This window comes from Argiope bruennichi, chromosome 9 (genome assembly GCF_947563725.1).
Source record: "Argiope bruennichi chromosome 9, qqArgBrue1.1, whole genome shotgun sequence".
Taxonomy (NCBI): Eukaryota; Metazoa; Arthropoda; class Arachnida; order Araneae; family Araneidae; genus Argiope; species Argiope bruennichi.
The window spans coordinates 107,908,904-107,932,404 of NC_079159.1; the positions used below are offsets into that span (position 1 = coordinate 107,908,904).

The 23,501-nt window shown below is 27.2% G+C and overlaps 1 protein-coding gene across 2 annotated transcripts in view; it reads right to left on the minus strand.

Annotated features, from left to right (window-relative positions):
- Window positions 1–765: 765 nt before the first annotated feature.
- Window positions 766–23,501, minus strand: part of LOC129983783 (transmembrane protein 135-like) — a 36,090-nt gene continuing 13,354 nt past the window's right edge. For both annotated transcript variants that reach the window (XM_056093413.1, XM_056093414.1), the window contains 10 exons: window positions 22,077–22,110; window positions 20,698–20,763; window positions 18,944–18,990; window positions 18,260–18,301; window positions 13,060–13,273; window positions 10,544–10,711; window positions 8,722–8,862; window positions 6,794–6,892; window positions 3,108–3,175; window positions 766–1,294 (listed from right to left, as the gene is read on the minus strand). In XM_056093413.1, coding sequence (XP_055949388.1) covers window positions 1,153–1,294; window positions 3,108–3,175; window positions 6,794–6,892; window positions 8,722–8,862; window positions 10,544–10,711; window positions 13,060–13,273; window positions 18,260–18,301; window positions 18,944–18,990; window positions 20,698–20,763; window positions 22,077–22,110 — 1,021 coding nt within the window. In that variant the 3' untranslated portion in view covers window positions 766–1,152. The remainder of the gene's footprint in view (window positions 1,295–3,107; window positions 3,176–6,793; window positions 6,893–8,721; window positions 8,863–10,543; window positions 10,712–13,059; window positions 13,274–18,259; window positions 18,302–18,943; window positions 18,991–20,697; window positions 20,764–22,076; window positions 22,111–23,501) is intronic.

Consider the following 23,501-nt stretch of genomic DNA (forward strand, 5'->3'; position numbering starts at 1 on the left):
GAGCTTTTCCCTCATTCTTTTCTGTGTCGTTCTGTGTTGTGTGTGTGTTCATCGCTTGTACATAATGCCTGCTTCTCCTACATAAAATAAAACGACATCAAAAAATTCAAAGTCTCTTCGCTGTCTTCGAAATTGCATTCTGCTTCACATAAAATAATGCTTACATATGTAAATATATATAATTTACAAACAAGCATTAATACTTACTCCTCACAACTTTAACAAAATCCTGCATGATATAACAGATATATTGAAATACTTGGATATTTTAAACACCCAAAGCTTAGGCACTGTAATACGTTCCTTTAAATTCCACATTGGCCTTGGAACGGTATGTTAAGACATATGAAATCTCCGCTGAACCGTCCACTTCTCGGTCAGCGGAATCATTTTAACTATTTCCGGATTTCGACGTCACTTTCTGCGCTCGCTTGACACGCTCGTTCAAAGACGCCGGGGAATCCACATAAATATGGAAGAGTTGGAAGTTTTCTGCTGCTTCTGTTTTTCAAATCTGCTTTCGTTAGAATGAATCCATTTTTCGATTTCTCGCCGATTTAATGACGATACTATGATTTAAGTTTCTGCACAAACAAGAATTGATAAAATGAGACTTTCGGTAAAATGATTCTTTTTAATGAAGAAAATAAACAAAAAGTATAAAGAAATAAAGTTAAAATAATCATTAAATTATAATTTTAAACTGTCTCAACTTTGACAAGCAATTTCTATATTGTTTATTGTTATAAAAAACCAAAGGAGTAGTACCACAATATATAACAGAATATTTTATTAAAAATAAATATACATATAATCCTGGATCATAAAGAAAAAAGTGCAATCCTGAGTTAATGAAAACTGATCCATTGTTATATGACAGCTTTCTTTGAATGGATAATCTATTATCAAAAGTATTTGCTGTACGTATATATTTTCAGCATTTTTTTCGGTTTCTATCGAGAGTATATGAATTTTAGAATAAAGTGTGGAACTTATTTAATTGAACTTCGTCTGATGCGCAGCTCTTGTCATGTGTAAATCAACGGCTGTTGCCAAGAAATTTCGAAAAGCGATGTATATTATTAAGTAAGAAGGAACATCATTCATAAATTATTATATAACACACGAATACACGTTTTTTAAAGATATGTATCAATGAATAAGCCACAATAGTATATTTTCCTGAAACTGCCGGCTGGTATAACGATAGTCTAGAACAGGCCAAGAATCGGAGAACAGTTTGGATGATTGAGTGCCAAATATATCCAACACATGATGGTTGATCCGGAACATTCTGAAAAGATAAAGTAGAGAAATTTACAGCAAAATCAAGGTAGAAATTGTTATAAACCATTTCAAAGCTTTACCGAAAGAAAATTTCATCTTAATATCAGTGAAAATCGTCGACTTAGAATAATGTAATATATAATAAAATATATCTATTTAGTAATAAGCACATTCCAATAAAAAAAACGTAATTTTTAGCTATCAAACAAGTAACAAATTATAGAAAGTATATTAACCCTTAACTGGGGAGGAGAAATTTTAGGACTTAACTGGGGCGGGGTGGTCTACGAGACCGCATTTCATTTCCACTCAAATTAAATTTTCTAATGAATGTATTAGTATGAAAAATTGCCAATATATTTTGCAGATATTTTTCTTGATATATAGATATGTTTTAGAAATTTTTCAAAATATATTATCATTGAAAAAAGTAAATGCGATTGAACGTACATTTTCTTCTGAAATTACATTTTACAATAAATAATATTCTTGAAAAAACATATTACTTTTTACTTTTTAAATCATATTTATTTTTACAGTATATGAAGGTATGTAGAAGACAATATAATGTAAAATTCAACAATTATATGAAAAATAAAAAAAATGACAATAGGTAAAATTGGCCCTTTTTTTATCGGCTAGTGTGACTTTCATAACACGGTTTTCTAGGGCATTTTAAACATATAGGTTAAGAACTAGTATGAAAATCAACCTTTAAATTCTGTATATATATATCTCTTGGTATATTAATATATTTTATAAATTTTTGAAAATACGTTATCAGGTTATCGTTAAATTAATTATGTTTGAACATACACATCAAATTCAGTTGAATGCGTATTTTCATCGAAAAACTCTTTTGTACAATTATCCGTATCACTAAAAGCACTTTCTGCTTCATTTAAAAGTGTCTGGAGCACTGCTTCATAATAGGATCAGTAAACTGGATGGTATTTCGGGGCCCAAGTTTTAGCGTCATCTGCTAAGCCTTGTTTATCACTGGGACACTAACAGGGAGAAGCGGTCTTAGAGACCGCGCTCGAAGAAATAACTAAATTATTTTAAAAAGCATCTGCTGAAATCGGTTGAAAAAGTGCACGTCTATTGAAGGTCACAAAACAGGAAGCTACAGGGTCAATCCATTCAATTGAGCTAAAAATAGAATAGGGGTGACAGAAAATCCATCGCTAACGGTCTCATAGACCGCACGTCCCCAGTTAAGGGTTAAGGAACTGCTTTTAGCCAGGAAAACTGAAAAATATAATTTTTATGTTTTTCCCTATTTATTAAAATTTTTATTACCATATAGGTTTATGATAATTATCTAATATGAATGCAAAAACAATTCAACACTCATTAGAGTAAAAAGATGATTTTTATTAAATGAAAATTTCTTCGTTCGAAATCATATGTTTCTGCCTTCTTGCGATATTAAACGAGAAATATTTTGAAATTAATTTCTTATATTTATGTCGTTTATCTCTGGAGCCCTGATATGAAAATAAGATCTGGAATCCTTCTAAAAATATTTATTCCTACATGTATATTAATTTAATTCTCTAAAATATAGAACTAATATAAAAATAATTAAAATTATTAACTGAAAAAAATTTAAATACGTAGATTTTTTTAAAAAAATTCTTAAAAACATGGGAAGGAAATGAATTAAAAAAAGAAGCAAAAAAAAGAAATTGTAAAGTTTAGGATCAAAGAGAAACAAATAATTTCATAATGTATCTTATTCTCCGATTTTTTTTTCATATGACGTCATCACCAGTGACTAATAATAGAGAATACTCATGTCAAAATTCACAACTCACCTGTTTTGAGTCACATTACGGAGAAATTTGAAATAGGCTGGTTTCAGATTGTGAGCTTCCATTACTGCCTGTAACAAATATATGTGCTATATAATAAATTGAATCGAAACCTATTAAAAATGGCAGAGAATTTTATAGAAGTTCTTTGAAACGACTTAGAAGTTGTTGGCACCTGCCACTGCCTGTTACAATTTGCATCGAGGTGTCCTCTATAACTTCACTTTTACTAGTCCTAATTATATATAGAGCAAAAATATGTTTACATATAAAAGAACTAATAGACTTTTTATAGCCGGATAGAAACCCACAATTTTAATTATAAAATGAAATTTCCATTATTTAACTGATTGCTTTCTTTTATTTAATTTGTTTAAATACAGTCTCGGCTTTTTTTTTCTAGGGAAATCAAGCATCAAGATTTATCCAAATCTCGATGCTGAATTTTTCGGCAGATCCAAATTTTTTTTTACAATATATATCATGTATAAGAGTATTGGCAATTATTGAAAACAAAATTGAACATTGTGGTGGAAAATAAAATTAAACAAGCGAATTTCCAATCTATTATTATTTATATGCATTTTGTTTTAAGGGCAAAAAAAAATCATGTGAAATATCGCGGTATCAGCAATATAAAGTTAAGATTTTTATTTTTACTAAGATTAAAGATTAATTTGTAACATACACTCTTAAATGAAATAAAGTCATTTATCTAAATAATTTCGTCAAAGTTTCTGCAATACAACATTGTCTTTTTTTCTGAAAACTTCCAATCTTAAGAATTTACGCATAGCTATTTCTATTGAAAATTAACCATATCTTTACGTCTTTTCTTTGAAATTTTCAAGTATTTATTATATATATATATATATATATATATATATATATATACACTAGCTTTTACCCGCGATTTCGTTTTGCGTGGAAATTTCGATGTGTATGTATGAGAACTGACGGTCTGATCAACACTCGGCAGTGTCTGTCTTTGGTCGTTGTTTCTGGTGATGTTGCATGTTGGGGTATGTTCGCTTGCAAGATTAAGCTGCAATTTGAAAATGGAATGTTCAATATGGCCACTGTTAAGCAAAGTTGCAGCAATGCCCGATGAAAGATACATCCAGAGCTATATTGCGGTCCTTGCGGAGTTGGGCTAGCAGGAGATTCAGCACAAACGGCTTACCCGTACCCTCTGGTGCGTCAAGAAAGAATAATCCCTCCTCTCCACTATTTACTCGGTTCAGAATCGTTTCGTAGATTTGAAGCTGCTCGGAAAGTAATCGTGTTATCATTTCATTGACCTGCGCTTCTAAAACCGCTGTGTTGTAGTTTAGCTCCTTCACAACTTCGCTTGATAATTCCCCTCTTCGCTGCTGTGGGGGTAGGTCGAAATCAGTGAGACATTTTCCAGATATGGAAATCATTTTATCCTCAATCAATACCAAAGCTTCGTTAATGATTAGATTATTGTGAGTGCCATCCAGCCTATACACGATATCTTTTGATGAAGCGTCCTTGTATTTATGCCTGGAGGTGGTTTGAAATCCGCAATTGCTCACTAAATTTGCAAACAGGTCTTCTAGCTACTTTCATAGCCCGATCTTTATTACTCCTCTTCGAAAGATCAGATTTGCGTTTTCTGGGCATTTCGAAAAACTATCAAATAATAACAAATAAAAAAATGAACCTAAAAACCGATGGACATAAAACTATAAGCATATGCGAAAAATATATAATTAACATAAATACAATTTAGGTACAAAAACACACAACTAACGTAAAAAAAAATTGATTTGCATTGTAACCTGAAATAAAAAAAAATAGCGAGTCCGTATTTCTTTAAAATCAAGTCAAGTCTATTGTATTTATCGATCGAGATTGATATAGCTACAACAGTATAAATACACATAATTTTTTAACTTTTAATTAAAATGAAAACACGGTTGTCAACAATTAGAACACACTGCGCATGCTTGAATTTTCTACGCTAGTTGGGGTAACGCAATGCAGATTAGAAATTTTTAATTTCCTTTAATCTGTTTTATTTTAATTTAAAGGTACTTCAGAATGAATCCGAAATATCGATTAATTAAAATGTTTAATTTTAAATGCATCAAACACCAAGAAAATAAACAGAATCCTTTAAAATAATCGGTCGAAAATATATTAAGCCTAACCTCATTAGTGTGGGGAAAAAACTGAAGCCTTACTCAATTTTGGCAGGATTTGGCCTCAGATTTTTGACGGGAAAGTTAGTTTTTAATTAATTAACCGGAATAATTAGTAGCCTATGTCCTATTCCAGATTATGATCTATCTCTGTGATAAATTTCATACAATTCATTTCAACTGTTCTGGCGTGATTGATTAACATTCATCCATCCATCCATCCAAACTTTCACATTTATAATAGTAGTATAGATAACCAATGAACTTGAAATTTGCTATTATAAAATACCTAAAAGTTAAATCTAATAAATTTTACCATTAATGAATTTATAATGCAAGTATTTTATAATTAAATATACGAAAAGGAAATGAACAACTCATTCAAAACAAATAGCACTTCTTTTAATGTTTTAAAAATTATCAAAGGTTTTGTTATAACAATAAATTTCAAACGGAAAATTTTACGCTTCTTTTTACTATAAAATACCCTACATAATAAAAAAAAAAAGAGAGAAATTCATTTATTATTAGGAAATAAAGAAAAGCGTGGCTAATTCATGTATTTCATATTTATAACTTAATTCTTGTGACAAAGGCAACAATAATTTGGGGTTAGATTGTTCCCAAATTATCTTCCCAAGGGCCAATCGCATGAATATTTTGAAGTAATTATTTAAAACTATATATTAATAAAATATAATCAAAATGCAAATAAGTTTTAAAAATAAATTTATTAGAATATAAAAAAATGAAATAAATTCAATAATTTGAAATGTCTTACTTATTACCAATCTGAATCACTTGCGCCACATTTTTAAAGCTATTGCAAGTTTTGAAACCAATTTTTTTTTAATAAAAAGCAATTATTATAAAGCCAGTCATACATAAGTTGTTCAAAACTAAATTAAAATTCATCTAATTTCGCTTTATTCAACTGTTTTTTATCTAATTGATGAATAAAGCGTATAAATTTGTTTTTACCCATCTATAATTTCTTAAAAATTCTAATAAAAAATTAAGATTATCTCAGTTAATCTAAAGATTTCGCTCAAGGTATCTTACTTTTCTGAAAGTTTCCTTCAAAAGAACTTTAAAAAATCTCCGGCCTCATGGTAAATTAAATTTATTCTGAAGAACGAGAATTAATTTCTCATTTTTATTTCTTTATCTCTCCATGAATTGCCTTTTATCTTTGAACAACATGAATGATTTGAAAGTCTATGCAACATAAATTGTATTTTATTCACTGTGCATTTAACTTCAATAGACTTCCCATGAGTTTGAAATACCCGGTGTTAATTTCCTCGCAACATACTGCAATTTGCATACAAAGTGTATACATAATGACCGATTAAAGACACTAATACTGCATTTTGAATAATAAAATATTCTTTTGTGTAAACAAACAGCAGTTTTGACACCGGACATAAGAAACATATGTGAGGTTACAGAATTCATGGTGTATCCTCGCTTCATATGTATTCAATTCCGAAATAAAAGGAGGAAACATTTGTTACTTACGACGTGGAATAGCAATGCAGAAGAGAAGGCATAAAGCAGAGGCGTGAAACAAGTGAAATGAGGGAGGGCACCTTTTTCCATACCTTGCAAATATCCTTTCTGAAAAAAAAATTAATATTTTTAAACACCATTACATAAAAACGTATGCAAAATAATTTATACACATGATAAAAAATTTCCATTAAGTTAAAATGGCCATATCTTGTGATGCTTTATCAAATATGATTTAAATCAGGTTGGTTGGTTATTTGTTTTAGTTTTACTTGTGCAAGAGCCATGTTTTGCCATACTGCGCCAAGCATATGGTTAAATCAGGAGAAAGGAGATTTATTTCAGCTATTTTCGTGTAAGATTTTGAACAAGATTATTGTTTTGGAATAAATTTCATTTATTTGAGTATGTTTTGATACTTACAGCAAAACCCAAGACTGACACATAGCCCCCAAATTTATACGCTTGTTCCTCGGACTTCAAATTTAACATGTAACGGACCTAATGCGGCTCGAGCATTAATATCACGAAGCTGATATCTTACCACCAAGTTATCGCTGTTCAGAGGGATAGAATGTGCAGTTAACCAGTGAAGTAATCGACGAGATTTGGCGTGATCGAGCAATGTCTGTACTATCATTCGACAGCGGTACCACGTGTCAATTCTTGAAGCTCGACATTCCCTTGGAGACGAAAGAACCCAACCCGAAGTTAATTCAGGGTTCTATGGGACATTCTAATTTTGTATAGTTATATTAACGTCGAGTTTCAAAGCAATAGTAGGGTTAATTTAGGACAGAGCAAGTAATTTTGAACCTCTAATAGATGACGAGGATGACAACAACAGTACAAAGCAACAGTAGGGTTATTTTATGAAAGACCAAATAATTTTGAACCTCTATTTGATGACGAGGATGACAACAGTACAAAGCAATAGTAGGGTTAATTTAGGACAGACCAAGTACTTTTGAACCTCTATCAGATGACGGGGATGACAGCAGTTCTGACATCTGCACTCTGAGCTTCCGCACCACATTAATAAATGAAAAAAAAAACCCTGAAATATTAATACCGCGAAATTCAGAAAATAGTTGAGTGACACAATTAAGTTTTAAGAGTGCTATCATTTCGTGAGATAGGTTCCTATCAGAATCAATCTCATGAATTGCATGTACACAATGAGAGGAATATTCGGAAGACTATCAAAATAACACGGCTTTAATATCCATGTGAATCTAAAAATTAAAAATACTTTTAACTAATGTTCTATATATGTTCTGGATATTTAATTAAACAATTAATTTAAACAGATATTTAATAAAACAATTAATTATATATTCTCATATAGCTATATATGATTACATATTACTATATTTTTATATGAAACTTGTTACTTTTCAGTTTAGACACTTTATTTAACTTGACTTCTTTATCGAATGTGAAGGTGGAATTTTGAAATCGATTTTCAGTCAGTTCCTTATAAACCAGAGATAAATGAAATTTTGTTACCTTTTTTTATATTATCTATAACAATGAAATATTTCAAAATCTTTAGACCTTTGTCAAAATTTAATCCTTAATTAAATTTTGATTTCGTAACAGGACTCCATCTGGTATTAATTTTAAGAAACAATAGTCCTTAAGATTAACAAACAAAAAAACTATTAAAGTTTTCTGCTTTTTAATATAGTAACTCAGTGAAAAATCATGAAGTTTGTGCTATGTGACTTTCGTCTTCTGACAGTGGTTCAAGATACGAATGAGTCACGAAAAATTCTTTAAAGTTTCAAAAATGGAAATCTTTGCTTGTAAGAAAAATGAACGAATTATTTTTATTCTGCAATATAATTAGAAACCTACAAATAATATATTTTATGATTTTAAATATGCAGAGAATGTTTAAGAATTATAAAAGAAAATAAATCACGTTTACTGACCTCTATCGTTTTCCACATGAGATACAGAGATATAGTAGAACTAGGGAAGAATTTCATAAAAAGTCCACCAAGCAGTGCAGCGGGAATTGCATAACTGGCATGATCTTTAGCAAAGTACCATCTCAAGAGACAATTGATAATCTAATATTGAAACGAAATGAAAATATTTGAAGCAGGATCGGATATTTTACAGGTGTAATTGGAACAAATTTTGAGTTCTAAATTTATTCAACCAATAAATAAAAAATCTTATTATCGGTTCGTTGAAACAATTAAATAAATATTTTATTAAAATAATCTCTATTTTTATATGGCAAATTGATATATTTTAAATTTATTAACTAAACCGTTATAAACTGCATTACATACTGTCAATACTAGAACGGTGTTGCTGGTGACACGATTATATCAGAAAAATCAAAATTATAATAACATGAATAAAAATAAATTTAGGAAAACCAAATGGAAAAAAATAGAATTGAAATCTTTTTATTTGTTGGAAAAATGATATCACATTCGGAACTGCTGCTGATGAAATAGGTGAAAATAATTGAAAAAAAAGACCCTAAAAAGAGGCAAAATAAGAAGGTTTGATAACATAATTCTAGTAGATTTCAAATTGCTTAAAAGTAAATTTCAAAATTCCTGAAGCATTCATTCTCAATTGGATATTTGCTAATAGTCCAGTTAAATCGTCATATAAAGTATCAAAATACAAAACAACAACTTTTTTTAAAAAAATTGCCGATTGCTTTAAAACAGTTAAATATCTACGAGTAAAACGTATCATTATATTTTCAACCTGATGTCAGATGGGAAAAATGGGAAAGTAGAAAGGAAAGTCAATGCAGCAGTTTCCAGTGTTTAAGTAAAAGACTATCAATATGAAGAGTAATGTTTCAACAGAAATGCTATAAATCTTTTTTTAAAATTCTATAAAATTTGCTGTTAAACGTTTTATTAGAATAATTAATGGGGAAAAAATTAGAAAATATATAAATATATTTGTAACATATATTTTTTAATAACTAATTTAGTATTTCTGTTTAATCGCATTTAATGAATAAGTTTGCATTTCTCTTTAAGTACATGCAGCACAAAGCAGAATATCTAGAGAAAATTAGATATCAATATCTATATCATTTTTCAAAATATTTCGTATATTTCGAATATTAAAACAATATCGTAAAAAAAATACCTGTGTATATTTTCCTATCAATCCACGTTTTATCCGTTTTTAGGCTTAATATTTAAGAAAAAGTACCAACTTTCAATAAATATTTAAAAAATAATGGAAAAAAAATGTCCATTTTTGTTTTTGTTTTATTTGAGGTTGAAATTTTCCTGTTATTATCATTAGATAAATTGAAAAATAATTTTAAAAAGTTAAAATATGGTTTATAGGATTTTAATGCCGTCTTCTAAATGATTTTGAAAAGCTGAAAGGATTTAAAAATTTTAAATTTAATAAATTATGTTTGGTGTTCAAATTAAAATTCGCTAAAATAGCATTTTTTTTTTTATCTATTTGACCATGAAAGTAATGTTTTTGTACGATCAGCAGAGACAGTACACTGAGAAATGCGTGAAAAAAATCACCCAAATATTCACATATTAAATTAAATTTTAATATTCGGCTTTCATGTGTATATTGACTATTAAGAAGCTATAAAGGTATGTGTAAAATAGTCTCAAGGTACTTGCACATTTGTATTCAAGGTTTGTTTTGTTTAATAAATGTACAAAACCTAAGTTAAAAATAATGACCGTTTTGTTTAAACACAGAAATCTATAGCACATAAAATCCTGAAATTCATCTTACCCTAAAAGTTGCACCAAAGCCACCCAAAAATAGACCGAGGCTGAGATTTCTTTTACTGGTGAGTAAAGGAAATAATAAGGACGGATCAGAGATTAGTTTCTTTCCAAATGAAAAACAACGACTGATAGATAATGCCGCATATCCTATTAGGAAAGGACGACAAAAGCCCTATAGGAAAAAAGAAAAGGTATCACTTGTTTTATTTTTAAATCACTACATTTCGAGAATGGAAGAATCACATATGAATTCAATAGAATAAATAAACTGAAGTTTCAATATATTTATTTGTTATAAAGTCTTAGTTTCGGCTTTTGCATATTTTCGAGCCTGTGTTTAAGTAAGTTTCTGATTGCAAAGAAATATAAAATGTTGATTTTCATCATTATTTGATTCATTACCTGGATATTTTTGTAGAGCATTAAAGGAAAATCTAAAATATATCAATTATTTACCAATTTTCCAATATTGTTTTATGAGAGAAACTACTTCCCTAATAAATTAGTATTTTACATTATTCCAAATTATACCAAATTAAAGAGAATTATACGTTACATGGAAAAAACTCAATTCCTTCTCCCTGGCAATATCGACTATCGAAAGTTATCAGACGAAAGTATCAATTTTTCCCAATTAACTTGCAATTTTAATTATTCTAATTAAGACTTTTTCTCTTTCAAGTATAAAAAATTTTATATTATTTGTCGCATAACGAAAATTGTTTTTTTTTTTAAATTTCCTTTATACCATGCCAGTTAACGAAAGCGCCTATTTTGTCTGCTTCCCTAATTCATTAGTGTTCAACATTATAGTAAGAATTCATGCTGTTTATGGTATTGAGTTTTCACACTAATTAAAACTTTTTGATCGATCAACGGAATTATTTAAATGAGGGTCTTTCTTTTTTTTTTTTTTTTTTTTTTGGAGTAACAAACATCATTTTAAATTGTTACAGGGAAAACTATATCGAAAACAACAGGTGAGATGGCATTCCCTTTATTTAACTTATAGGCCACATTAGAGGAAAGAAGTTTATCTGTTACTTCACATATAATACGCACCAGCTCTTATCTTACATAGATCTTACCACCAGATTTTCCAATTAAAAAATGTTATCCACTATGAGCACGATTATCTAACCGTCTGAGTTTTGCTTCATCTCAAACGTTAACTTTTAACAGTTTAGAATACTTTTCTTAGTTTTATTTGTATGGTTATTAGTAAACACATACCATAAATCTCTGAAGAAGATATATCATGCTCACTGTTTAAAGTGGAAATTTCTAGGTTTCTTATAAATTTTTGATTTACGACATCACATATAATATGCACTAGGCCTACATGCTTTCCAGCTCTCCAGATAAAAGGGACGAGACTTTACCAATAGGCTCTCTCATTAGAGAATGTTTTCGTCTGAAGATAACGATTCTCTAACCCTCTGAGTTTGCTTCATCTCAGACATTAACGTTAAGCATTTTAGAATAAATACGATAGTTTTATTTGTATTGCTATTTGTAAAAGCATACAATAAAACTCTGATGAAGGTTTGTCATGCACACTAGTAAAATTGGAGCTCCCTATATTCCTTATAAAATTCTGATTTCTGAGTATGCTTTTATTATGGAATATAAACGATTAGTAAGAAATATTTTGGGTTTTATTTTCGGTTCTCCTTTTTAGTTTCACAGCTTGTATCAGATTAACAAGAAAGATAACCACTTCTCTCCTTTCTAAGAAGATATCAGAAAACCGAATGGGATACTGTAATCCATCTTATTCAAAGAAAAAGCTTTCCAAAAGAATGTTATTTTCGTTAACTACTTATTTATCATCTTCTGACATAGTAATATGATGTATCATGTATTGTATTTGTATCATGACATCTGAGTAGAGTCTTAATACAAAGCAGGTTTGCTTGGCAATAGTTAGGGATTAATAATATATGCGCTTTCCTAACTATATCTAAGAGCCATAAAATAAATTTTAAAATTTTCAGTTATCAAGCAAATTTATAACAAAGTAAATTTATAGCTATATGATAAATTACATAACTTTATGTAAATAGAAATAATATAAATATTGATCCCATAAATTTTAAGAATCTCTTTTTATAACAGATTATTATGTACAGAGATAACAGATTATTATAAAAGATAACATTATAACAGATAGATAGATTTGGTCTACTATCAAATCTTAAATTTTAGATGTCTTAGAGCATTTTGAAAATGAATTACTGTAGACAAGTAAAAATGGTTGGAGAGTGGTATAGATATCAAATATCAAGAAATAAACATTAAATTAAGCTTATTATATAACATTTATTATTTTTTATGTCATAATTTCGAAAAAAAACTACTTTTATATAATTCTTTTATAACCCAGATAAAGATGGATCTTGACATATGCTGCATTTGATTTTGACACCCTTGATCCAGACAGCGTAGTTAAGCATGTATTATTACTTTGTCATGTTTTATTAATTATGTATTACAAAGCGAATGAATTTTTTTTCTCACCTGCAAACAATAAAATATACAACCGTCATCATGAGGGCACGAAGGATGCCTTAACATAGACATCTTTTCGAAAAACGAATTTCGTACTTTCTCCTTAAATCGCATTCCACACAGTACTGCCTTTTGTAAAATATCATATTTTTCAGTACGTAGTTTCTTTTCTTCCTCATGAGTTTCCGACTTCTGCTTGGCTTCATTATTCCCTAAAATGAATCTATCAAAAAAAAAATCTTATTAAAACAGTAGTAATGGACATTCACCTACGATGATCGATTGTATTTGTAGTGCAAAAGATCTAACATAGATGGCGCCTCAGTAAATTTATTCTGTGAAATTAAAACATGAAAAAATATTTCATTGTGTATGATGGAAGAGAAAACTAACACTTTTACTACAACAACTATTCTTGATTTAATGTTTGAATTTTAATGATTGGATGTATCATTTGCTGAAAATCATAGAAGATAAATTTCTCTTTAAAACGTTTTATGAATTAAAATAATTAAATATTACTTGAATTAATCTTTTTTTAAAAAAAGAAAGAAGTCGAAATAGAGAAAGGGATGTCTTAATTCCGTGCCTCAAGATCATACCATACTTAAAAATTGACCTATGAAGTACCATTTTCAGCTGATGATGAATTTCAAACTTTCGCATTACTATTCTCAACAGGTGATATAACAATATGCATTTCTGAATATTCTAGATATTTTATGATTTTTAAGATTAATCTAATAGAAACGATAGAAATCAAATGAGTATCTTTAATACTAAGTACCTCTTAGCTTTTTGTAACTATTTAAAGCGAAATTTATCAAAGAATACAAAACTTCAAATTTCGTTTCGAGAAAAAAATAGTTTTGATTATTGATATGTTTGATTTTAATGTTAAGCCGTTGTGAACTGAGATTGTACTCTAAAAGAATATTTTTTATTATTTTAGGGGTACACTAATGAAAACTGCCAATTTCATAACTTTTTAACTCAAAATTTTTGGGAAGGAATCAAGATAAAGACAAAATGAAATGCGTTCGAGCAAAATATATAAAGGTTTAACAATAATTATTTTAATTATTTCGCTCTGGACATTGTTTTCAAATGGAAATAATATAAAAGTTTGAATTAAGATTATTTTTTTATTTAAAATATTTGAAAAATCTTAGAGAGAATTTCTAGAAGTCGTATAGGCTTATAAATAAGTGCTACATATAAAAATTAATTTATACTTTTTAAAAAAAGAATTGAGAATATGAAAGATGCCTTATGATTTATTCTATTCCGATAACAAACTAGAATTATAAATGTTTTAAATAAAAGTTTTTAGTATATAAAATTATTATATGTGCCTACGCATATCTCCATGCGCTCACATTGTTGTTTATATTTTTTCCCCAAATTAATCCTTAATATAATAGATGAAGGCACATTCATGCCGAATTTTTTAATTACTGAAAACGATTTTATTCTTTTCTCATGCAAATCAGATTAAATTTAAAGTAAAATGCGATACTTATTTTCATAATTTTTTGCTAGCAAGTAACATTATACAATGCAGTTTGAAAGAAATTAAGCAAATTACTTTCAATAACGTCTTCGAAGTTAAAAAAATAATATATCCATGAAATTCGTGAAATATTTAATTTAATTAAATAAAGATAAACATTAGCGAACGTAGAATTTAGCAAATGTTCGTTTTAATTAAGCATATTCTTACTATGAAGATTATATACAAGGATTTACCTTGTTTGATAAAGCATGCTGTGATGTTTTATCGTTTTTAAATGCTAATTTTTAAAGCACAGCTTGAAATATATTAATTAGATCTTCCGCATTTTGAAAGCTTAAATCTTTATTCTTTTCCAAGTAATTTAAATTCTTCTGTAAATAAAGGCTGTCTTATTCGATGGTATAAAGATATTTCCAGATATCAAGTAAATTAAGTATACCAATATAAGACAATTATTAACATCAAAGTAAAAATCTTACATGGTAGATAAATTTTCAATAAAGATTTTAAATAAATCTAAAAGTATGCATATCTTTAAATTTCATTAGAAATAAACATCTTCATTTAGATTATATTTTACATGAAAATAAACAATATTTCCCATGCAGACAAATTCTATTAGGCATATTTTATCTTTTGATCCTATTATTTCTGAAATACAAAGGCAAGAATTTGAAAAAAATTAACAGAAATAGGATTATAGAATTCAAAATAAATTTAGGTAATGAAATTAAAGAAATAATTATACAAAGCGTATGTAAAAATTAGATTTCAGTGGAACGAAGTTGGTTATAAATTTGACTCTTTTACCAAAGAATTTTCATAACTATGGTAAACAATACTGCATTACTATATAAGACGTAATGCATATTTCTAAATAATTCGATATTTGTTAAACATTTTTATTAACATTATTAAACCTCTTCTGAAGAAGTTACGAAATAAAACCTCATTTAGAGGATATCTAATTATTTCGCTACTATATAAAACAGAATTTATCTTAACCGACAATATTTCTAGCGACAGCTCATCAACTTAGAAAACAGCAGTACAAAAAGAATGTATTATAATTATAAAAAAAAAAAAATCACATTCGAGATTTTGACGAATTTTCATGTTTCAAGGACTGCCCGAGTCCGCAAAATATATTTTTGGAATTATATCTCTATCTCTAAACATGAAGATTCGAATATATTTTGACTTCGACAGTTGAAATTCGGTATTATTAAACCAAATTTGTAGTTTTCTAACTTTTAAATTGCGAATGCAACCCATTCTGCCCAGAGGAGGTTTGACTTTCTAACTGTCTGAATACAATGCAGCATGATGATTATAAAATGAGGGAGTTGCATGGATAAAATTTGGCACACAAGTGAAACATTTAAATTGCATACATGTGTCATATTTGGAACCAAATTTTACAAGGAATTAAACATCTGCCTGTTTGTTCTTTTAAATGCATTTAAAAGCAATAATTCAAAAATTGAAAAACTTAAGTAAATGAAATATAGTATATATTTTTACTATCTAAAGTGAAGGTCTTTCTCTAATTTTGAACCTTATCTATCTAAATTTGACCGTTTGTCTGCTTGTAGACAGCTTGACAGGCATATAAACACCAAATATCAAAATTGCAATACAAGATTTATCAAATTTTTGTTTGTAATCTTGTGAATTCAAGTGTAGTTATGCGTCAAATTCTCGTTTTATGCGGTATCCAAAGAAGCGTAAGAAACCATTCTGTCTTCTGATACTTGTGCATTAACCGCATTCCAGTTTCTTATAACTTAAAAAATCGCCAAATATCGCTCTAATAAGTAAAATAAGTCTTATTCACCAGTGTATATAATTAAAAGTATTCAAATATATTTATTGGAAAGTATGCGAAATACTTTAATTTTAATTTACACTACCGTTGTTCTTACTGCATTCAGAACCGGATTAGTAATTAAATCAAATTAAATTAAACTTAATTCTTTTTTTTTTTCTTCTTGTGACATTTGAATTAAAAACCAAAATTTGTGCATGCATAAGATAATCACATTCAACTTTATTAATCTATTAAGACTTAAATTTTAAAAAAAAATTATTAAGAACTATTTCTCTATAACTCAATTGTAAATTTTAGTTTTAAGAAAGTAGATGAACTAATCACTACGCATTTATTTAATTTAAAGCAAGGTAGGAAAGTAAAATATTTTAAAGGTTTCTGTTGGAAAGAAAATAGTTAAAATATTTCCTATTTTCTTCTAGTTAAGAAAATTCAATATCCTACTCACATAATCGAACGTGTGTTTTTATATCTTCAGATAAAGAATTTCATTACAGGAGATTTTACTACATATTATTTCAAGCCAATGTTTTTCTGCCAATCGAATACATAAAGAATTTTGCCTCTAGTAAAATGCTTTTAAAAATAAACTTTACCCATATCATGGTCCCATATGTCATTGATTGTCTGACCATCGAAAAATTTAATATGTTTGCGAAGTAAATAAACATAAATAATTTCCATAAATAAAATTTTCTTCTTTATTAGGACACACCATTATGAAAATAAATTATTCTTCTTTATTAGGATACTCCATTTTGAAAATAAATTATTTTTCTTTATTAGGACACTCTATTTTGAAAATAAATTATTCTTCTTTATTTGGATACTTCATTTTAAAAATAAATTATTCTTCTATATTTGGATACTTCATTTTAAAAATAAATTATTCTTCTTTATTTTGATATTCCATTTTGAAAATAAATTATTCTTCTTTATTTGGATACTCTATTTTGAAAATAAATTATTATTCTTTATTAGGATATTCCATTTTGAAAATAAATTATTCTTCTATATTTGGATACTCCATTTTGAAAATAAATTAGTCTTCTATATTTGGATACTCCATTTCAAAAATAAATTATTCTTCTTTATTTGGATACTCCATTTTAAAAATTCATTCTCATGCATTCAATTCATGAGGCTTTATTTCTTCAAATATTTTTTATTTCTCGCTTTCGTTAGAGTTGTAAGCGTTTGGGCTCCTTGCAATATATAGATGCTTAAATAAATAAGCTTCGAGTTTCGAATCATTATCCATGAAGCACTGACATCTGTAGATTGGATTTTTCAAATTTAAAAAAATGATTGTATGCATTTTTTTTATTCTGATTGGATTTTAACTATTCGTTCGATAGGTCTTGGTATCATTTTTATCTTTTTGAAATAAATATTAATACTGATATTTATTATTGTTAATATCATTAATTTTATTGTCCGTTAATTATTATTATAAATGGATTAATAAAATTACATGCTTGTCTTGCTTTTGTAGTGACGAAAAAAATACAATTTACTACTAAAATAGATACTACTTAACAAAAAAACTGTTTTAACCTATTTTAATTTAAAAATCAACGTTGCTGTTTAAATATCTTTAAATAAATTCAAACGATTTTTATTATGTACTAGCACGGTCTCCTATAATAATATATTTTAGCAATATATTTTAGAATAGTATATTAAAATAATATACTTCTAGAGCAATTTTTTTTCCTTAAAGATGAGCAAACAAAATTTTATTTTAGCATACTTGCATTTATCTTTGATAATATATAAAATAACTGGCATAAAAATTTATTATATATAGCATTATTATATAAAACAAATATTTTGCATTATCTTAAAAGAGCAACACTTACTTGAGTATATTACTTATGTCATCTCCGGAATAACCATATTTTCTACACATGAAAACAAGAAAGGAATTAATTTATATTTAAAACTTTTATAACAAGTAGATAAAAAAAAAAGAATATATATTCAAAGAATCTATTCTTTTGTGGGTTTTTTTAAAATAATGGGTTGAGTTATTTAGTAAAACTTTTCCTTTTTATAATATTAAAATTAACAGATATTAAGAATGATTTAAATTTGATAAAAAATTCTTAATAAATAGGTAAAATACATTTGACTCTTAACAGAAACAATATTAAAATTAAATTATTCTTAAAATTGGTTAAAAATTTCATAAAATGGAAAAATCAACTCATATTAAGGATTAATGAAGAACTCATATAAAGGGTAAACACTGATAAAATGTAACTATCAGAAATCTTAAAAATTTCTAAATATTTTACGTAAAATAGACTCCCTCCTATACAGGCTGACAGAGTAAAAAAAGAAGGCGATCTTTTTAATAAGAGAAAGCAAATATTTCAAATATGTTTGAATATTTTCTTTCTCAGGTTCTGAAATAACTGTCGATAAAAATATTTTCTAATCATCTCAGCGAAATAAATCAAAATTAATCATTAATTTTTCGTATATATTATACTAAAAGTCGCAATGAAATGATTAAAAATTATTGAATGGTTTTTCCTTACTTCGCTACATAGAGATTAATGGCCATCATGACGCTGAAAAGATAAACCTGAAAGAGTAAAAGAAATTTGTCAAAGATATTTCAAAGATAGAAGCATTTTAAATTTTTTTGTCAGACACTTTTCTTTCAAAATTAATACATTAAAATTATCAAAGTATTTCTACTACGTTTTAAAAGGAATATTAGATTTTTCAAAAATCATTCGTTAGTTGTTCTATATTATTATTGTAACCTTTCTGTTGAATTTCTTTTAAACCAACCGCCATTAAAAGTTAGGTAACAGTGTTAAGTTTCCAAACACAAAGTTTTGCCAGGCGCGAATGTGATGCCAAACCAATGGGTAAATAGAAATTCGATATACCGAAATATATTTTATAACATTTATTTTAATTTCATGTCATTTATTTATCTTATATTGAAATAAAGAGCGCGATAATAGTAAATGGTTATTAAGGAAATTAAGCGGTGACGTGCAAAAAAATATCGATTGTGATATTGAGAATGATGGTGAAAACGCACACAAACGCTATCTCAGATATGATTAAAATTAATTGTTCATTTTTTAAAATTGAAAACGTTCTCTTTAAGGTTTTATACTATATGAAGCCTTTTAGTAAGCTAATTCATTTTAGAAGGATCTTTAATGACCGATGCAATTAATTTTAAAGAATTTTCAGAGAAATAGTTTTTATGAAAATTGAACTATTTAAATAAACAATTTTCAAACATTTCTTTTATAATTTTGCATACGAAAAACAAAAAACAAAATTTTGAACTAAATTATATCGGCACTTTCTCCGAAATATGAAAGTCGATGTATCTTACATTTTCTCAACAATGAAGTACAAAATATTTCAAAATGAAATTCTAGCTTTAAGATAATTGTTAAAACCAATTGAAAAATTGATTGATTATATAATTAAAGTATTTGTAAAATTTACCCTCAAAAATTTTTTTTAATGAGTTTCAGATTCAGAAATCTAAATTGGATATTCAGATGTCTCTATTCTTTAACCCTTTCTAAGGCCGTGGGAAGTATGCTTCAAACCAAATTTATCAATCTTTGTATGAAATTATATAGGTTGGCATAAGTTCTGACACACTTTTTTAGAAAGACAGATACTTAGATGCTTCAGTTTTTTATCTCACACAAAATGATGTGTCTTGGTTTGTCACTTAATTATTAATTAACCAAATTAATTAAGTAATCAAATTAATTAATTAACCAAATTAATTAAGTAATCAAATTAATTAATTAACCAAATTAATGAAGTAATCAAATTAATTAATTAACCAAATTAATTAATTAACCAAATTAATGAAGTAATCAAATTAATTAAGTAATCAAATTAATTAATTACTCAAATTAAATTTATCTAATAAGCTAAAGAAATCCCTTTTCTTATTCTAACTTCAAGCCTTAAAATATTTTAACATAATATGACTAGAAAAAAGTGGCCCTTTAAAGGGTTAAATTAGTCCTCAGCTGAAAAATAAATGATTAGGAAAAGTAACAACTCTTTTAACTCATTGTACAATATTTCCAAAATGCTATTCAATATTTTAAATGCCGTTCTTTAAAATATCTTGTTAAATTCTTTTTTTAACATCGTAACAATATCGTGAAGATGTCACAACTATTATGCTTTTTGTGCTAATGATTATTAGAATTTACGATTCGGTATTAAAAGTGTGTAAATATCTTCAAAAAAGTCGATTTAAGTACAGTAATATTATAGTATAGATTCTACTTACTTCTGCATTTGGCACTGGATTTACAATTCCTCTTGCTACGGCCATTCGAATGACTGTTTCCGTAGCCTACGGTTGGAAAAAAATTAATTTTTTTGATGTAAAACTTTCAAATGTACTTCTAAATCTAAACTCTATTTTATTTAGAAACATTTATTTTATTTTGACCAACATGAGATTTGAATAGAATCCAAAGAAACATGTAAAGCAGTTAGAAAGTAGAAATGACGTTGTTCAGGAACATGAGACGTCCGAGAATGATACATGCCAAATTGATAGCATTTAAAATATTTTATTTTTTCTAGCTGTCAATAACTTAAACATGTAACAAAATATACAGAGCATAATTAAAAAAAATACATTTTTTATACATTAAACACATTGCGTCATACATTCAATATGTTGTGAATTCCAACTAACTTTGTCAAAATGCAAACGATGATTTTTTCTTTTATAAATTCCGTGATATTAGAATTTAAAAAATTAAATACGTTTGATAAATTATAATAAAATAAACCTTCCTATGAATGAAACTTTGATCGAAGAATTAGCTATGTAAGTAAAATGCTTTTAATTTTTATTACTTCATCATTTTTTTTTCATTCATTAACTTTAATATTTATTTGTTTAAAATTCTTGATACTAAATTTTTGTCATATTTTATTATTGTTGTCTTTTAATTTTATAAAATAAATTGTTTTCGATTTAGAGATTTTTCAAAAAATTTTTTTCGAAATCTTTTACTTTTTTAATCTATTATTATTTTAAAAATAACCTAATCTCATTCGTTTTCAATGATTCAATAAGAATTTTTCTACAGTAGGTGTAATGGCATATATTTTTATTTTGTATATTTCTTGAAAAATAGGTGACGTTGAGGTATGGTTATTTAGACAACTTTTATGCTCTCAAAATGAGCATCCTCTTTCTTGTCTATTGGTATCCTAGTATAATCTATAATAGAAATGGCAGCTCCTTGACAAGTCAAGCGCGTAGTGATACCCCTTCGTCTCCGAGAAAGGTAACGAGATCATATAGGCACCCTCGCCTTAGACAACCTTTAACAAAATAAATAAATGGATCCTGTTTATATTATAGCGACACATATGAAAACTAGTATGTTAAAAAAATGTGGATTTAAACGTTAGATGAAAATACATTTTCATATGACGTATATATGAAAATACGTTGGATTACGTTGCATATGACAATTTTGGATTTTTTTTTTAAATATCTAATTTTTAAATAACCTAATGTTTTTAAATACCTTTCTAAATGCGCATATTTTGAATAACATGTGGGAAGTTTTTGGTGTTACTCAGATAAACAAAACATTTAGAAATTCTAATTCCCGTCATTCGTATGAGTAAGTTGACACTTACCACATAAGTTACATAGATAGCTAAAGGCAACCTCCTGCAAGAATAAAGAAAAAATTAAAAAGTATTTATTATCGATTTGCTCGTGGATTTGAGTTTGTATATTTTTAATTTTTAATGAGTAAGATTATATAATTCTAAAATAAATCAAAATATTATCAAGAATAATATAAACCCAATAGATGAATTATGAATATAAAATTATTTGAATTATGTATTTCAGGTAGACGTAATAATAAATGAAAAATATAGATGAAATATTACAATTTTTCGACTTTAAATTATTTAAAGTCTAAAAATGGAGTTATTTTTTATAAAAGGTATATACATTGATTGTTTATTTATTTGATATTTGCTTCAAATTTTAAACATTATTCATAAGATTACATTTATTACTTTACTTGAACAGCAGATTATTCAGCTTCTTTATTTTACAATAACTGAAGTCTAAAACATAACATCTATGCAATATTAAAGAAGCATGCTTTATAGAGATATATTTATACTAAAAATGAAATTGTGTGTGTGTGTGTTGACTCTCTTACAGACCAAACAGTTTGACCTACAATCACAAATTTGGCACACGTTTACTTGAAGGCTAAGAATGTGCACCTCTGAATGGTTTTTTAAAAATTGTAATTACAATTTTAATCAATTAAAAATAAACTAAATTTTGACGTTTTCCACGATAACTTTTTAAATTATTATTGTAAGAAAATAAATTTTACATTAGTTCAAAATTTTAAAAATTATTTTTAATGGTACAAGTTTATTATTCGCAAACTTTTGCAGAATTTGGCCAATTCATTCATTAATTGGAAGTTAAAGAAGTAGAATTCAGTTTAATATTTATAGTTTACAAGGCAAAAAAAGTGAAACTGCCATACCGAGAAATGTAGACGATAGATGAATCACACATTTACGTTTCTAAGATCGCTGTGATATTAAGGAGTTGTCTCCATTAGAAAGGGTTTTGTTTACAATACACAAAGTAAGTAAGGCAATTTAAATAAATTATTTAAAATAACACTTTAATTCAAATAATTTAGCGGAATTATGAAGCTACATCTAAACAATTTATCAAAAAACAAGTATAACAAAAATTCCTGATACAACAGCTATCCCCTGAGGCTACAAGTTTTAAACAAAGCTTAAAACTGAGAAATTTATTAGAATACATGTTAATTTATTTTTTTAATTAAATTGGGGGAAACGAAAGAATAGATTATTATCTTAAAAGCTTGATTAATCAGTGATTACTGGATTTTAAAAGAATTGATACTTAATGCCGACTTTAAAAGGTAACTGGGTGAAAGTCTCAATTCGTATGCAAGTTAAAAGCTTAGATTAATCTGTTGTCAAATAAGAAGTAGGATTATTTAATTGCGAGAATTAATTCCTATTTCAGTATAATGTATTATTATTTCC